Below are 19,168 nucleotides of genomic sequence, written 5' to 3' on the forward strand. Positions count from 1 at the left end.
AACTTGAGTAGACCAGTGACTCAATGCGCCGCCATCCCAGTTAACAGTCATGTTGAATAAACGCGACTGCTTGAGGTCTTTCACCCACAATCTGTCTCTTGTATTTATTTAAGATACTAGTATTTAAGTTAAGAGTTGGCTGCACAGCTAATGACAACTTGGGCCTTTAATCCCTTAAAACTCATTCACTAATCCTGTCACCAAGTGAGAATTGAAGGAACTGTGTTTCATAATGCAAATTTCTCATGAATTTTTTCACAGAAATCCAGTTCTCAGTGCCTTGTATAATGTATAATAGCTTTATCCATTAAACTTATTTTGCAGTGCTTCTGTGCTTTGCAATGTTTTAACAGTATTTATCTACTTATTTGCCATCAGCTCTGCTACTTATATAAGATGCTAATCTCAGAGTTCAAAAAGGGCAAATAGCTTAATTTTAATGTTTTTAAACATTAAAAGAGAACCAGAAGGTCCATCTAGTCTGCCCTTATTTCCTTCTTAACAGTAACTTCAATTAATTATTAGGATAGCCTTAAGCATTCCCTACAAGTCGCAAAGTACAAATGGTCCAGGTCCTAATACAGCAACAAATGAAATAAAAGAAATAAAAGATAAAATGTAACTCCTCTCTCTGTCTGTCTGTCTGTCTGTCTGTCTCTCTCTCTCTATAGCGTACACCCTAGGCCAATTCCTACAAGTTGTAGTAATACAGTTGAAACGCGTGGGGGTACTTAACTATGAATGATTAAATAAAGATTCTCATGAAGAAGACTTTATTCAGCAGAAACACAATGAGCTGGTACAACATTTAAATATGTGTATTTGGAAGAAAGGATATAAAACTATGAGCAGTATATTGTATCAGAATTTGTCTATGCATTTTTGTTTCTCATAAAGTGCTGTGTATCTAAACGAGAAAGAGGTTGTTTCCTAGAGTGCCTAAAGCAAAAGAATTTAAAATCAATCTAGTGAGTGGAATTTCGTGAGTGCAGAAATTTTTATAATACATCTTTCTACATCCTCTGTTTAAACTTCAACAACTATATTCTAACTTATTTTAGTTACTTAAATATAAAAAATCATATAATTAGATATATGGAAAGATTACAAGTAGCTGCTAACTTTTTCACTTGTAGGCTAACTGTGCTCAAACTACAATTTTAACGCCGCCTAGTTCGTGCACATATTACAAGTTGAAAGTCAAAAAGGACAAGAGCGAAAGTACGATGAACGCTAACTTCAGGACTTCGGATATTGCAACTGCATTAACTTCTCCACCGTACAGACTTTTCAAAGGAGCATGCTGTTAAAAAAAATAAAAAAATAACATCACTCACGGGATAACCCGACACCAGATTACAGTGCTAAACCTGAAGGTAGTTATGAATATTTTACATTCCAATGTTCTTTACATAGAAGAACATTTTATTTTTTATTTGTAATGTTTATTTATATGTGTGTGTATATATATATATATATATATATATATATAAATATATATATATACAGTATATATATATATATATATATATATGATCTCGTGTTTTTTTCTAATATATATATATATATATATATATATATATATATATATGAATATATCCAGGTATAGATGTATATACAGATATATATACAGTTGCAAGAAAAAGTATGTGAACCCTTTGGAATGATATGGATTTCTGCACAAATTGGTCATAAAATGTGTTCTGATCATCATCTAAGTCACAACAATAGACAATCACAGCCTGCTTAAACTAATAACACACAAAGAATGAAATGTTGCCATGTTTTTATTGAACACACCATGTAAACATTCACAGTGCAGGTGGAAAACGTATGTGAACCCCTAGACTAATGACATCTCCAAGAGCTAATTGGAGTGAGATGTCAGCCAACTGGAGTCCAATCAATGAAATGAGATTGGAGGTGTTGGTTACAGCTGCCCTGCCCTATAAAAAACACACACCAGTTCTGGGTTTAATTTTCACAAGAAGCATTGCCTGATGCGAATGATGCCTCGCACAAAAGAGCTCTCAGAAGACCTACGATTAAGAATTGTTGACTTGCATAAAGCTGGAAAGGGTTATAAAAGTATCTCCAAAAGCCTTGCTGTTCATCAGTCCACAGTAAGACAAATTGTCTATAAATGGAGAAAGTTCAGCACTGCTTTTACTCTCCCTAGAAGTGGCCGTCATGTAAAGATGACTGCAAGAGCACAGCACAGACTGCTCAATGAGGTGAAGAAGAATCCTAGAGTGTCAGCTAAAAGACTTACAAAAGTCACTGGCAAATGCTAACATCCCTGTTAGCGAATCTACAATACGTAAAACACTAAACAAGAATGGATTTCATGGGAGGATACCACAGAGGAAGCCACTGCTGTCCAAACAAAACATTGCTGCACGTTTACAGTTTGCACAAGAGCACCTGGATGTTCCACAGCAGTACTGGCAAAATATTCTGTGGACAGATGAAACCAAAGTTGAGTTGTTTGGAAGAAACACACAACACTATGGGGCCTAGTTATCAAGCCGTCAACCTCAAATACGCTGGAATTCCGCAGCGTATTTGTGGCGAGGCTGATTCGCCTTAGTTATCAAAGGCTAGAGACCGGCAAAAGTAGAATTTTGTGACGTAAACTTCGATCCGCCGGACTCAGTCCGACACAGATCGATTCTTACGTCACTCCAGATGTTCCGCACACAAGTGCGGCACAATCTGACTACTTTTGCTAGTTATCAAAAACTAGCAGGTACGCTCGGCACTTTTCCGGCCCAGCGTACCTGGTTTTCAAACCGCCACCCTGGAGGCGGCGGATCCCATAGGAATCAATGGGAGTCTGACCATAGCGAAAGTACAAGTTCGCTGCTGCCAGACATGCCATTGATTCCTATGGGAGATGTGTGCACCTAACACCCTAACATGTACCCCGAGTCTAAACACCACTAATCTGTCCCCCCTACACCGCCACAACTAAATAAAGTTATTACCCCCTAAACCGCCGCTCCCGGAGCCCACCGCAAGCTACTCTATACATATTAACCCCTAAACCGCCGCTCCCGGAGCCCACCGCAACTATAACATATGTATTAACCCCTAAACCGCCGCTCCCGGAGCCCACCGCAACTATAATATATGTATTAACCCCTAAACCGCCGCTCCCGGAGCCCACCGCAACTATAACATATGTATTAACCCCTAAACCGCCGCTCCAGGAGCCCACCGCAACTATAACATATGTATTAACCCCTAAACCGCCGCTCCCGGAGCCCACCGCAACTATAATATATGTATTAACCCCTAAACCGCCGCTCCCGGAGCCCACCGCAACTATAATATATGTATTTACCCCTAAACCGCCGCTCCTAGACCCTGCCGCAACCTATATTAAATTTATTAACCCCTAATCTGCCCCCCCTACACCGTCGCCACCTATAATACATTTATTAACCCCTATCCTGCCCCCCACTACACCGCTGCCACTGTAATAAATTTATTAACCCCTAAACCTAAGTCTAACACTAACCCTAACACCCCCCTAACTTAAAGGAACACTAAACCCAATTTTTTACTTTCATGATTCAGATAGAGCATGAGATTTTAAACAACTTTCTAATTTACTCCTATTATCAATTTTTCTTTGTTCTCATGTTATCTTGATTTGAAAAAGCAGTAATAAAAGGTTAGGAGCCAGCCCATTTTTAGTTCAGCACCTGGGTAGCACTTGCTGATTTGTGGCTAAATGTAGCAAATCAATCAGCAAGCGCTACCCAGGTGCTGAACTAAAAATGGGCCGGCTCCTAACCTTTCATTACTGCTTTTTCAAATCAAGATAACATGAGAACAAAAAAAAATTGATAATAGGAGTAAATTAGAAAGTTGCTTAAAATTGCATGCTTTATCTGAATCATTAAAGAAAAAAATTGGAGTTAGTTTCCCTTTAAATATTAATTAAATAAATCTAAATAATATTTCTATTATGAACTAAATTAATCCTATTTAAAACTAAATACTTACCTTTAAAATAAACCCTAATATAGCTACAATATAAATAATAATTATATTGTAGCTATCTTAGGATTTATTTTTATTTTACAGGCAAATTTCAATTTATTTTAACTAGGTACAATAGCTATTAAATAGTTATTAACTATTTAATACCTACCTAGCTAAAATAAAGAGAAATAAATAATAAATTAAATAAATTAACTACAAATAACTACAATTAAATACAATTACATAAACTAACTAAAGTACAAAAAATAAAAAAAGCTAAGTTACAAAAAATAAAAAAAATAAGTTACAAACATTTTAAAAATATTACAACAATTTTAAGCTACTTACACCTAATCTAAGCCCCCTAATAAAATAACAAACCCCCCAAAATAAAAAAATGCCCTACCCAATTCTAAATTAAAAAAGTTCAAAGCTCTTTTACCTTACCAGCCCTTAAAAGGGCCATTTGTGAGGCATGCCCCAAAGAATTCAGCTCTTTTGCCTGTAAAAGAAAAATACAACCCCCCCCCAACATTAAAACCACCACCCACATACCCCTAATCTAACCCAAACCCCCTTAAAATAACCTAACACTAATCCCCTGAAGATCATCCTAGCTTGAGTTGTCTTCACTCAGCCGAGAAGCGATGGAACCGAAGAGGAGACCCGGAGCGGCAGAAGTTATCCTCCAAGCGGCGCTGAAGAAATCTTCCATCCAATGAAGTGATCCTCCAAGCGGCGCTGAAGAAGTCTTCCATCCGGGCAATGTCATCTTCCAAGAGGAGCTGAAGAAGTCTTCTATCCGGGCGATGTCATCTTCCAAGCGGGGTCTTCAATCTTCATCCCGCCGACGCAGAGCATCCTTCTTTCTCGACGGACTACCGACGAATGAAGGCTCCTTTAAGGGACGTCATCCAAGATGGCGTCCCTTCAATTCCGATTGGCTGATAGGATTCTATCAGCCAATCGGAATTAAGGTAGGAAAAATCTGATTGGCTGATTGAATCAGCCAATCAGATTCAAGTTCAATCCGATTGGCTGATCCAATCAGCCAATCAGATTGAGCTCTCATTCTATTGGCTGATCGGAACAGCCAATAGAATGCAAGCTCAATCTGATTGGGGGGGTTGTTATTTTATTAGGGGGCTTAGATTAGGTGTAAGTAGCTTAAAATTGTTGTAATATTTTTAAAATGTTTGTAACTTATTTTTTTTATTTTTTGTAACTTAGCTTTTTTTATTTTTTGTACTTTAGTTAGTTTATGTAATTGTATTTAATTGTAGTTATTTGTAGTTAATTTATTTAATTTATTTAATGATAGTGTAGTGTTAGGTTTAATTGTAACTTAGGTTAGGATTTATTTTACAGGTAATTTTGTATTTCTTTTAGCTAAGTAGTTATTAAATAGTTAATAACTAGTTAATAACTATTATAACTAGCTAAAATAAATACAAAGTTACCTGTAAAATAAATATAAATCCTAAGATAGCTACAATGTAATTATTAATTATATTGTAGCTATCTTAGGGTTTATTTTACAGGTAAGTATTTAGTTTTAAATAGGAATAATTTATTTAAGTATAGTGTAGTGTTAGGTGTAATTGTAACTTTGGTTAGTTTTTATTTTACAGGTTAATTTCTCTTTATTTTAGCTAGGTAGGTATTAAATAGTTAATAACTATTTAATAGCTATTGTACCTAGTTAAAATAAATTGAAATTTGCCTGTAAAATAAAAATAAATCCTAAAATAGCTACAATATAATTATTATTTATATTGTAGCTATATTAGGGTTTATTTTAAAGGTAAGTATTTACTTTTAAATAGGATTAATTTAGTTCATAATAGAAATATTATTTAGATTTATTTAATTAATATTTAAGTTAGGGGAGTGTTAGGGTTAGTGTTAGACTTAGGTTTAGGGGTTAATAATTTTATTACAGTGGCGGCGGTGTAGTGGGGGGCAGGATAGGGGTTAATAAATTTATTATAGGTGGCGACGGTGTAGGGGGGGCAGGATAGGGGTTAATAAATTTAATATAGGTTGCGGCGGGGTCAGGGAGCGGCGGTTTAGGGGTTAAACTATTAATTTAGTTGCGGCGAGGTGCGGGATCAGCAGGATAGGGGTTAATAACTTTATTATAGAGGGCGACGGTATGGGGGGGGCAGGATAGGGGTTACTAGGTATAATGTAGGTGGCAGCGGTGTCCGGGAGCGGCGGTTTAGAGGTTAATACATTTATAAGAGTTGCGGCGGGGTCTAGGAGCGGCGGTTTAGGGGTTAATACATTTATAAGAGTTGCGGCGGGGTCTAGTAGCGGCGGTTTAGGGGTTAGTAACTTTATTTAGTTGCGGGGGGCTCCGGGGGCGCCGGTATAGGGGGTAGAACAGTGTAGTTAGTGTGGGTGCTTAGTGACAGGCTAGCAAGAAAGCTGTAAAAAAGCCGAAGAGCAGCGAGATCGGATGAGTGATAACTCTCACAGTCCGCTGCTCATCGCCCCCTACTTGGTGTGCGGCTTTTTGACAGCTTTTTTGATAACTTAGGCGAATTTTTGCAGGTCCGCGGCGGCGATGTGAGGCGAGCTTAGGCGGGCGTATTGGGCCGGCGAAGACAGGTAAAATAGACACGTTGATAACTACCCCCCTATGTGTGGCGAAAAAGAGGCACAGCACACCAACATCAAAACCTCATCCCAACTGTGAAGTATGGTGGTGGGGGCATCATGGTTTGGGGCTGCTTTGCTGCGTCAGGGCCTGGACGGATTGCTATCATTGAAGAAAAAATGAATTCCCAAGTTTATCAAGACATTTTGCAGGAGAACTTAAGGCCATCTGTCTACCAGCTGAAGCTCAACAGAAGATGGGTGTTGCAACAGAACAATGACCCAAAGCATAGAAGTAAATCAACAGCAGAATGGCTTAAACAGAAGAAAATACGCCTTCTGAAGTGGCCCAGTCAGAGTCCGGACCTCAACCCGATTGAGATGCTGTGGCATGACCTCAAGAAAGCGATTCACACCAGACATCCCAAGGATATTGCTGAACTGAAACAGTTCTGTAAAGAGGAATGGTCAAGAATTACTTGTGACCATTGTGCACGTCTGATCTGCAACTACAGGAAACGTTTGGTTGAAGTTATTGCTGCCAAAAGAGGTTCAACCAGTTATTAAATCCAAGGGTCAGGGCCGCCATCAGGGGGTGACAGGGGTGACTCCTGTCAGGGGCCCAATGAGCCAGGGGGGCCCCATGAGGCAAGAATTTTTTTTTTTAAATTTGGGCAGCCACCAGTGGGTACTACAGCAGAGTGCTAATTGAGCATGAGAAATGTTATTACAAGGAGTAAAGTATTATCATTTGAGAGGATTTCTTAGTGTGCACTAAACCACTATGCACAGTGTGAGACATACTTGGCACTTTGTACAGTGTGTACCTGAGTCAGACGGCAGATCACTTTCATTTGCAGAGGAGGTAGTACTTACTTAGCAAATGTTTTTTATTTCTTTGTGCAATTTTGGATTGTAACTTCAGTGTGGTAGTAGTTGTTTGGTGGGGCTAGGGGTCCATAAAAACACATTTTTTTAGCAGCAGTGTATTTATGATTATTTGACAATGCTGTAGAAATTCTATATTTAAAACCATGCAGAAATGTTTCCTCCTCAATACACAAATGGTAGATGCATTACATTCCAGTTTACTGCCCCTTTATGCAAGGACTTTCCAGATGCAAGGAGGCATTTTATCTAAGATTTTTACATCTGCATAAAATTTTATACTCTCAGACTAAGATTGCTCAGTCTTTGAAATGAGACAGGTTAACTTAAAACTGTTCAGTTTACACTACAGCTGACTTAATTTTGAAATACATATCAACAAGCCTAAATCCTGCATTTAACCAGATCTAATGGTATGAGTACCACAGTTTATTGTCCCACCAAGACAATAGTACAGCATTTTCAAAATCCATAAGTACAGCTGACAGCTGGGAATATTTGTACACTATATTTGAAGTGGTGCTCTTGGTTGGGGAAAATGGGGAAAAAACAAACATATGTCAACCTTTTAAAGGTACTTTTCTTCATCTAGCCATCTACCCAGCTCATTAATGTACAATTTTGAATTCACAGAATTATTTTTGTTTGCACATTTACAAATATTATTCTTTAAAAAGTGATCTATTAATTTCTATAATTCTTTTATCATGCATGTCACACACTGTTGATTTAGGGGATGCAAGGTGCATAAATGTTTCCTCCTGTGAGTGTTTCTGTGGGTGTCTGTGTTTATATATTTGTACTTTGGTTTGTTTCTCTAGGAGTGTGTATGCATTTTTTATCTGTGGGTCTCTCTGTGAGGGTGGGTGTGTATGTATTTGTGCATTTTTCTGTGGATGTCTGTGAGGGTGTGTGCATATGTCTTTGAGCTTTTTCTGTGGGTGTCTCTTTGAGGGTGTGTGTATGTTTGTCTTTGTGTATTTTCTCTGGATGCCTCTGTGAGGGTGGGTGTGTATGTCTGTGTTTTCTGTGGATGTCTCTGTGAGGGGGTGTGTGTGTGTATGTATGTATGTATGTATGTATGTGTTTTCTGTGGATGTCTCTGTGAGGGTGTGTGTTTTATGTGGGTGTCCCTGTGAGGGTGTGTGTATGTCTTTGTGTGATTTCTGTGGATGTCTCAGTGAGAGTGTGTGTATGTATGTCTTTCTGTGTTTTTTATGTGGTTGTCTCTCTGTGTGTGTATGTCTTTGTGTGTTTTCTGTGGGTGTCTCTGTGTGTGTGTGTGTGTGTATGTCTTTGTGTGTTTTCTGAGGCTGTCTCTGTTGGTGTTTCCTTGGGTGTATGTGCAAGTTTGAGTTTGTGTGGGTGTGTCCATTGTTTGTTCCTTTTTAAGACATTTTGACCTTACTACTAATTATTCACATCTTTCTACAGACTTTGAGACTAACAAGACCTTTCCGGAAGTAACCAATCCACCATTTAACCTTTAAATTATTGTTTAGGCAGTTCAGGGCCCTTCATTTCAGCCACTGCATGCTGTTGTCATAATTTAGTTGTCATCTTCCTTTACAAAAAGATAATCAGAACTCCATATTTTGTTTTCTAAATCTCCTTTTTTTTACAAAACTGTAGTTTACCTCATTACTTGTCAGGTCAATGTAAACAAGTGCTGAGTGTCTGTTTGGGTGTCTGTGTCTGAGTGTGTTTCTTTGCGTGTCTGCTGGAGTGTCTATATGTGAATCCTTATGTGTGAGTGTGTTTGTGTGTTTCAGTGTACGAGTGTGTCTGTGTGTGTGTATGTCACTACCATTACAACATTTCCAAGTTTAAATAGACAATTAAAAATAAAGTGCATATACGTTTTAGTCACTTGGTCAAAAATTGCACATGTAAAAGGAAGGGGGGGGGGGGCCCTGATCAATGGATGAGTCAGGGGCCCCAAAATTTCTAGTGGCGGCCCTGCCAAGGGTTCACATACTTTTTCCACTTGCACTGTGAATGTTTACATGGTGTGTTCAATAAAAACATGGCAACATTTCATTCTTTGTGTGTTATTAGTTTAAGCAGACTGTGATTGTCTATTGTTGTGACTTAGATGATGATCAGATCACATTTTATGACCAATTTGTGCAGAAATCCATATCATTCCAAAGGGTTCACATACTTTTTCTTGCAACTGTATAACATTTTGCTTTACTGTGTTGTAAATAGAATAATAAATAGAATATTAACTGGAAAGGGCTCACAAGTGTATATATGTCTATATATGTATATACATGTTTATAAAGGTTTGTATATATGTATACACATATAAACACAAATATACATGTATATATACATACCCATACACAGGGCCAGATTACAAGTGGCATATATATATATATATATATATATATATATATATATATATATATATATATATATGTATACAAATACATATTTATAATTTTTTATCAGAAAGTGTATATATGAGTGTAATAGTTTATTTTAATATGTTTATGATGTGTTTGGTGAACATTTTTTTAACCTTTACACTTTACGCTAGGTCTTCAGTCACGCTAATACTTTAAGTTAAAAAAAAAATTGCGCTCGAGTGTACCAGGTAACTTTCAACGTGTAATATGCACATTAGATGGTGTGTGCTGATATTGCTTATAATATAGCTCATTACATTTTTAACTGATGCAACTTTATTTGCACAATCAAAACATACAATGCTTTAAATCTTTGGGTATGAAGATGCCAAATATCTTTTTCCATTTCCATAAAAGGAGTTGGTCCAGCTATGAGTTTGAATTTGAAGAGAGATGCTTCCCAACCTGACAGGACACCTTGATCAATACAAAATTGCAACTGTTAGTAATTTCACTGAAACACAGGGGAAATGAATGACATAAAATATGATATAAATAAAAAATAAAAAAAAAATGAAAGCGGTGTAGGAGGAAGTAATGTTTGTATAAATTACCATCCATAAAGAATTATTTTATATATCAGTCTTGACCTACACTTCTATCTTCTTGGGCTAAATCTGAATTGTAGATGAGGTTGAAAGAAGACAGAAGTCCTACAAGTTAATTAAAATGAGCGTCATGTTTTGGTCAAAAAAGCTACTTAATAACAGAATTAAGGATTACAGATCATAAGCAGAATTAAATTAACCAGGTTCAGACAGTTGTGCGCACCAGAGCTATAAAATCCTGACCTGTTTGTAGCCCAGCATTTAAAGGGACAGTCTACACCAGAATTGTTATTGTTTTAAAAGATAGATAATCCCTTTATTAGCCATTCCCCAGTTTTGCATAACCAACACAGTTATAATAATATACTTTTAACCTCTGTGATTATCTTGTATCTAAGCCTCTGCAAACTGCCCCTTTATTTCAGTTCTTTTGACAGACTTGCAGTCTAGCCAATCAGTGCCTGCTCCCAGATAACTTCACGTGCACGAGCACAGTGTTATCTATATGAAATACGCGAACTAACACCCTCTAGTGGTGAAAAACTGCTAAAATGCATTCTGAAAAGAGGTGGCCTTCAAGGTCTAAGAAATTAGCATATGAACCTCCTAGGTTAAGCTTTCAACTAAGAATACCAAGAGAACAAAGCAAAATTGGTGATAAAAGTAAATTGGAAAATTGTTTAAAATTACATGCTCTATCTGAATCATGAAAGTTTATTTTGGCCTAGACTGTGCCTTTAAGAACACAAATTATATCAAAACTTTGTATAAGCATAGTTAGTGTATTGGCTGATCACCATAACTTCCAAATGTAATCTAAACTATAGAAGCTATACTAATCAGTTAATGTGTTTAGTTTGAATTTGGAAGTTATTTTGATTAGCTGATTTGATTTCACCATAGTTTATATTCAATATGGAAGGTAATCTTATCAGCTAGTTTGATTGAATTCTATTTCATGCGCTTCACTGTTATGTTTAGGTTCACAGGTTCAAATTACACTCAAGGCAGTCACTACTGTCTCTTCTATACTAATATATAATAGTGCATTCAAAGTGTAAAGAGACATCAATTGTGTGGCATACCTTTTTGTGTTCATTGCTTTTCTATAGACAGTTTTATATAAAAAGTGTTGGAGTAACCTTACCTGCATGTCAGGAAGTATTGCCCTCAATCAAACTTAAAAAAATAGGTTTCCGCTTCTGGTTTGTACCAGTCCTTTTTCTAACTGTACTTGCAAGAAATCCAACTTTACAATTTACAATATTATCTAATGTACTTCATTCTCTTAGTATACTTTGTTGAAAAGCATACCTAGATAGACTCAAGAGCAGGAATCAACTACCTGTTGATTGGCGACTGCACATAAATGTCTCTTATCATTGGCTTACCAGATGGGTTCAGCTAGCTCCCAGTAGTTCATTGCTGCATCTTCAACAAAGGATGCCAAGAGAAGTAAGCACATTTGATAATAGAAGTAAAATGGAAAATTGTTTCAAATTGAATGTTCTATCTAAATCATGAAAGCAACATTTTGGATTTCATGTCCCTTAAAGAAAGAACTGTACCCAGAGATTACAATGCTTTTTCATGTTTGACCAAAAACTTAAACTATGCATATATACATAGGGAAGCATAGAGTTTCTTTTAGGCTGACGTCCTTAGGTCCCTACAATAGCCTTACCCTTTGTCTCGGCGAGTTATATAACACAGGGTGTATATAGCAACATCAAACTCTGGACTGGATCCAATAAAGAAAGAGCCAAGATTCTTCAAGTAGGAAGACCATTTGTACTGGAATGCCAGCACCCCAGGAAAGTTGTCCCTCTGTAACAATATGAGAACAGAAAATTAGTAGTGTAAAATCCAATATAATGACTGACATGCTTTGTGCTGAAACGATGTAAACAGCCCTCAAGCAGACAGACAGCAGCACTCCTGCAGATTTGCGGCCAATCGACCGCTAGCATGGTGTGTCAATCATTCCAATCGTATCTGATCGGGATGATTGCTATCCGCCGCCTCAGAGGTGGCAGATAAGATAAGGAGCAGCGGTCTTAAGACCGCTGCTTCTTAAGTTATGTTTCTGGTGAGCCTAATGGCTCGCACGGAAACTGCTGAATTCACAACATATTAAGTCGGCCCCTCACTCTGTATTTAGAAAACCATTTAAGATTATTATTTGCACTGCTCTTAAAAGTCATAAGTTTTTTAAAATAAGATAAATATGCATTATACTTAACAGTTTTATTGACACTATAACTCAGATAGTTGACTTGACCAGATTTCTCCTGTAGATACAACTGTACCCAATTATGGAATCCAGATACCTTCTTACGTTGGATTTCACCTGTATTAAAGACATTAGAAATGAATGTCCTATCTACCCATATAAGAAAATTGTTGTACTAGTACAGAGGTTAATAGAAAATATATATATTTATATTCAGATAGATTATGACGCTCCATCCTTGATATACATGTTAGACTTTGTCCAACTCCAATAAATTGAGCTGTATTATTTATTTGGGAACAAATATTACAGAAAAATCATTTAGGACTAGGATTGAGATGGCAAGACCATATCCATAAAACGTGCATAACAGTGCACCAATTAAAAGACATTTATTTTTCACCCAAGAATTAAACTTCCACTCAAAACGTTGACTGCCATAACTTCCCTCGAACTAGAAACTAGTACCAGGTGCTATAGGTATAGGTTATTGAACATAGTTTGTAATGAGAGTTTTTTTTAAAACAACATGACGTTTCATGGTCTCCACCCCTTCTTCAGACAGACTCTGCCAACCTTCTCTGACATTTGTGAAAGTCCCTGCTCGCTCCCTGGTAGCTACTGCTGGTGATGGTGAGAGTGTGCTTCCTTGGTGTGTGTGTTTTCCCCCGTCTCTCTCACTCTGTGTGTGTGTGTATATATATATATATATATATATATATATATGTGTGTGTGTTTATATATATATATATATATATATATATATATATATATATATATATATATATAAAATTGTATTAGGCACAACACCACTTACATACACACCAACACATTTATCCCCGTACCCTTGTTTCCTGAACTCCCTTGTCTAATTCCACCAACACCTTAACGCTTTGTTTTCTTTTTCTTTTCTTATTTTAACTTTTTTTCTTACCTTTAAAGCTTATCTTTCCCCTTGAATTCTATTCTCCTTCATTTGTTTACCCGTCAAGATAGGTGAGAAGGAGCAGGGATAATGTCAGGAGAGAAAGGGATTTCAAAGGCCTCAACAGAGAAGGAACAGTGGCTAGAGCCACAGGGCAAGAACATATAGATGGAGAATTCCCATCCATAGTACAGAAGAAGTATGTGGAAATATCTATGGGAAGGTAGCCTCCATGGAGGAAAAAGATAAACCTATTAGGGCCTGCATGAAGTGGGTGCATAAACTGAAGGCCAGTCCCATACATCTTAATGTTCCAAGACATAACTAGATTGTCTTGTATTGAGAGGTCTGCCCACTTTCCCTCCTACAGTATGCTCCATCAGAGAAAATGCCTCAGTTTCCAGGGACTGTCTAGTGTTCACCACAACACCTACCCCAGGGCCCATAAAATGCTGGTCCATCCATGACTCATGTGCAAAAAATAAGGCATAAGAGTCTATTACCTCCTGATATAGATCCTCCTCAAAGAACAATCACAGAGCCAAAATCTGCCATCAGAGAGGAAAAATATTTAAAAGGTAAATATATTTGTTAGTACAATTTTAAAAACATGATTGAACACTTGGATCACAAACACATATTACTCTGACATGTTTTGCATGTTAGTTTGTGTTTTCCTAAAGATAGTGACTTTGATTTTAGTAACAGCTTTAAAAGTACTTTGCTCTTTAGTTCCAGAACAGTAGGGGACTAACTATTATTACAACTAAATATTTTATTTTATAAATATTTTTCCTCTTGGATGGCTGATTTTGGCTCTGTGACTGTTCTTTGAGGAGGACTTATATTGAGAGGTAGAAGACTCTTTATGCCTTATTTTTTACACAATTGATTTATGTTTCTTTCATTAAGCTGATTAAAGTCAAGATATGAAGGAAGGAGTCATCCTACCTATGAAATCTATATACCAAAACTTGGTGAGTGTACATTTTTGTGTTATTCATACATTTTTTAAAACCATCCAAATAAGCATCTTAGAAATGATGGGAGATATGCAGTTGTATCTGATCTAGGGACGACATATGGGGGTAGATTTATCAATGTGCGGGCGGAAATGATCCATCCGGAGGTGTTTTCCAGCTTTGTCCTCTAATGGGGGTTGCCGGAGTTAGATCTGATGGCGTCCCATCAGAACGCCAAGCTTCCAAGGTATGGTTCAAGGTCAAGAGATCTGCAGGTTGTTCTGATAGATGCTCTGGCGGTTCCTTGGGTTTTTAAGGTTAGCATACCTGTTTCCTCCATTTGCTCTTCTTCCACGAGTCATTGCTCGTATCAAACAGGAGGGGGCATCAATGATTCTAATAGCCCCTGCGTGGCCTCGCAGGATCTGGTTTGCAGACCTAGTGGAGATGTCATATCTCCCACTTTGGAGACTACCTCTGAGGAAGAACCTCCTGAGTCAGGGTCCCTTCCTTCATCCAAATCTCATTTCTCTGAAGCAGACTGCTTGGAGATTGAACGCTTAATTCTGTCTAAGCATGGTTTTTCTGAGTCGTCATTGAGACCATGATTTAGGCTTGCAAGCCTGTTACTAGAAAGATTTACCGTAAGATATGGCGTAAATATCTTTATTGGTGTGAATCCAATTCCTCTTGCCTCTCTCTTCAGGCTACTGCTTATCCTTAAGTGACTCAATGTATGGAGGTAATTGGTCTGATGGTGGCTTCCATGGAAATCATTCCTTTTGCTTGATTCCATTTGAGAGCTCTCCAGTTGTGCATACTCAGAGAATTGAATGGCCACCATGCCAATCTATCTCAGAGAATAGAGTTAGATCAGTCATCACAGGATTCTCTCCCATGGTGGATTTCTCAGGAACATCTGTCTCAGGGCACATGCTTTCGGAGACCTTCTTGGGTGATCGTGACCACGGACGCCAGCTTGCTGGGCTGGGGAGCAGTCTGGAACTTATTGAAAGCACAGGGCCTTTGGACTCGGAAGGAGTCTGCTCTTCTCATCAACATCTTGGAGTTGAGGGCGATTTACAATGCTCTATTATCTTGGCCTCAGTTGTCCTCAGCCCAGTTTATCAGGTTCCAGTCATATAACATAACCTCTGTTGCTTACATCAATCACCAGGGAGGAACTCGGAGTTCCTTAGCCATGAAGGAGGTTACTCAGATTCTTCAGTGGGCAGAGACCCACAATTGCTGTCTATCTGCCATCCACATTCCAGGAGTAGACAACTGGGAAGCGGATTTTCTGAGCAGACAGATTTTTCATCCCAGGGGGTGGAAACTCCATCCGGAGGTGTTTTCCAGCTTAGTGCTCTAATGGAGGTTGCTGGAGTTAGGTCTGATGGCGTCCCATCAGAACGCCAAGCTTCCAAGGTACGGTTCAAGGTCAAGAGATCCGCAGGTTGTTCTGATAGATGCTCTGGCGGTTCCTTGGGTTTTTAAGGTTAGCTTACCTGTTTCCTCCATTTGCTCTTCTTCCACGAGTCATTGCTCGTATCAAACAGGAGGGGGCATCAGTGATTCTAATAACCCCTGCGTGGCCTCACAGGATCTGGTTTGCAGACCTAGTGGAGATGTCATCTCTCCCACTTTGGAGACTACCTCTGAGGAAGAACCTCCTGATTCAGGGTCCCTTCCTTCATCCAAATCTCGTTTCTCTGAAGCTGACTGCTTGGAGATTGAACGCTTAATTCTGTCTAAGCATGGTTTTTCTGAGTCAGTCACTGAGACCATGATTTAGGCTTGCAAGCCTGTTACTAGAAAGATTTACCATAAGATATGGCATAAATATCTTTATTGGTGTGAATCTAAGGGCTACTCTTGGAGTAGAATTAGAATTCCTAGAATTTTATCTTTTCTTCAGGAAGGCCTGGAGAAGGGATTGTCAGTCAGTATCCTGAAGGGTCAGATTTCTGCTTTATCAGTTTTACTACACAAACGTTTGGCTTATGTGCCAGATGTGCAAACTTTTTGTCAGGCCTTGGTCAAAATCAGGCCTGTCTTTAAGTCTGTTGCTCCTCCTTGGAGCCTTAACCTTGTTCTTAAAGTTTTACAGCTGGCTCCGTTTTAGACATTGCATTCCATAGACATTAAGTTGTTATCTTGGAAGGTTTTGTTTCTTGTTGCTATCTCTTCTGCTTGAAGAGTCGCGGAACTCTCAGCTCTGCAGTGTGAGTCCCCTTATCTTATTTTTCATGCCGATAAGGAGGTTCTTCATACTTAGGTTAGGTTTCCTTCCTAAGGTTGTTTCTAATAGAAATATCAACCAGAAAATTGTTGTTCTCTCTCTGTGTTCTCTCTCTGTGTCCTAATCCTTCTTCTTCCAAAGAACGTTTGTAACACAATTTGGATGTTGTACATGCTCTTAAATTCTACTTACAAACGACTAAGGATTTTCACCAGTCCTCTATTTCCTCTTCTTGGGCTTTCAAAAATGAAGCTTCTGTGGAACAAATTTGCAAGACTGCAACTTGGTCTTCTCTACATACTTTTTTCCAAATTTTCCAAATTTGATACTTTTGCATCGGCTGAGGTTTCTTTTGAGAGAAAGGTTTTTCAAGAGGTGGTGTCTTCTGCTTAGGACTGTCTGTCTTATCCCTCCCTATTTATCCATGTCTTCCAGCTTGGGTATTGATTCCCAACAGTAATTACTCAAGCCGTGGACTCACCATATCTTTTGGAAAGAAAAACAAAATGTATGCTTACCTGATAAATTTATTTATTTATGGATATGGTGAGTCCACGGCCCCACCCTTTATTTTAAGACAGTTGTTTTTTTTACTATGACCTCAGGCAACTCTACACCTTGTGTTACTCCTTTTTCTCCATTTCCCTTCGGTTAAATGACTGGGGGTTGTGGCGGGTAAGGGAGTGATACTTAACAGTTTAACTGTGGTGCTCTTTGCCTTCTCCTGCTGGCCAGGAGTGATATTCCCAACAGTAATTACTTAAACCGTGGACTCACTATATACGGAAATAAATAAATAAATAAAAAATTTTGTTTTTTTCTGATGAATTGTAGTACCTCTGTTGAATTGTACCCACGTGATGCGTAAGAGCTGTTAACCCACTTGGAAACTCTTGAAACGGGATAAATGGTTAATTACAAGTTTTTCTAATGTATTAGCATGACTAAGAAGTTGAAAATAGCATGTGAGTCATAAGAAACTATCGGCTAGATTACAAGTTTTGCGTTATGAGTATAACGCTGCTTTTTCACTACCGCTGCTATTACGAGTCTTGTAGGTACAGCTGTACCGCACACTTTTTTGGCCATCACGCAACGTAACTACCGCACCTTTCAAAAAGTCCTTTTTCAATAGGACTTCCATAGCGCCGGTATTATGAGTTTGCCTGTCCGGACAAAAATTGAGCGGTACAGCCTATAACTACAAGATCTGTGAAAGTCAGTAGATATGGGTTTTACGTTACAAAGCTGTAGCATAAAACTCATAACTAAAGTGTTACAAAGTACACTAACACTCATAAACTACCTATTAACCCCTAAACCGAGGCCCTCCTGCATCGCAAACACTAAAATAAAATGATTAACCCCTAATCTGCCGCTCTGGACATCGCTGCCACTATAATAAACATATTAACACCTAAAACGCAGCACTCCTGCATTGTAAACACTAGTTAAATATTATTACCCCCTAATCTGCTGCCCCAATGTCGTCGCCACCTACATACACTTATTAACCCCTAATCTGCTGTCCCTAACATCGCCGCAACCTACATTACTGTTATTAACCTGTAATCTGCTGCCCCCAAAATCGCCGCCAGCTAACTACACTTATTAACCCCTAATCTGCTGCCCCCAATGTCGCCGCCACTATACTAAAGTTATTAACCCCTAAACCTAATCCTAAATCTAACCCTAACCCTAATACCTAAATTATTCCTATTTAAAAGTAAATAAATACTTACCTGTAAAATAAAACCTAAGCTAGCTACAATATAACTAATAGTTACATTGTAGCTATCTTAGGTTTTATTTTTATTTCACAGGTAAATTTGTATTTATTTTAACTAGGTAGACTAGTTAGTAAATAGTTATTAACTATTTACTAGCTACCTAGTTAAAATAAATACAAATTTACCTGTAAAATAAAACCTAACCTGAGTTACACTAACACCTAACATTACACTAAAATTAAATAATTTAAATTAAAAAAATACATTTATCTAAATTACAAAAAATAATAAACACTAAATTACACAAAATAAAAAAAGAAATTATCAAAAATAAAAATGAATTACTCCTAATCTAATAGCAATATCAAAATAACCCCCCCAAAATAATAAAACCCCTAGCCTAAACTAAACTGCCAATAGCCCTTAAAAGGGCCTTTTGCAGGGCATTGCCCCAAAGAAATCAGCTATTTTACCTGTAAAAAAAAATACAAACAACCCCCAACAGTAAAATCCACCACCCACACAACCAACCCCCCCAAATAAAAACCTACCTAAAAAAGCTAAGCTCCCCATTGCCCTGAAAAGGGCATTTGGATGGGCATTGCCCTAAAAATAAAACCCACCCAATAAAC

General features: G+C 37.9%; 1 protein-coding gene across 1 annotated transcript in view; it reads right to left on the reverse strand.

The window, feature by feature from the left end:
- Positions 1-756: 756 nt before the first annotated feature.
- Positions 757-19,168, reverse strand: part of LOC128654330 (uridylate-specific endoribonuclease D) — a 47,850-nt gene continuing 29,438 nt past the window's right edge. The window contains exons 5-8 of the mRNA XM_053708206.1: positions 12,688-12,794; positions 12,129-12,271; positions 10,196-10,313; positions 757-1,303 (exon numbers count right to left, since the gene is read on the reverse strand). Coding sequence (XP_053564181.1) covers positions 10,202-10,313; positions 12,129-12,271; positions 12,688-12,794 — 362 coding nt within the window. The 3' untranslated portion in view covers positions 757-1,303; positions 10,196-10,201. The remainder of the gene's footprint in view (positions 1,304-10,195; positions 10,314-12,128; positions 12,272-12,687; positions 12,795-19,168) is intronic.

Source organism: Bombina bombina, chromosome 3 (assembly GCF_027579735.1).
Source record: "Bombina bombina isolate aBomBom1 chromosome 3, aBomBom1.pri, whole genome shotgun sequence".
NCBI classification, from domain to species: domain Eukaryota; kingdom Metazoa; phylum Chordata; class Amphibia; order Anura; family Bombinatoridae; genus Bombina; species Bombina bombina.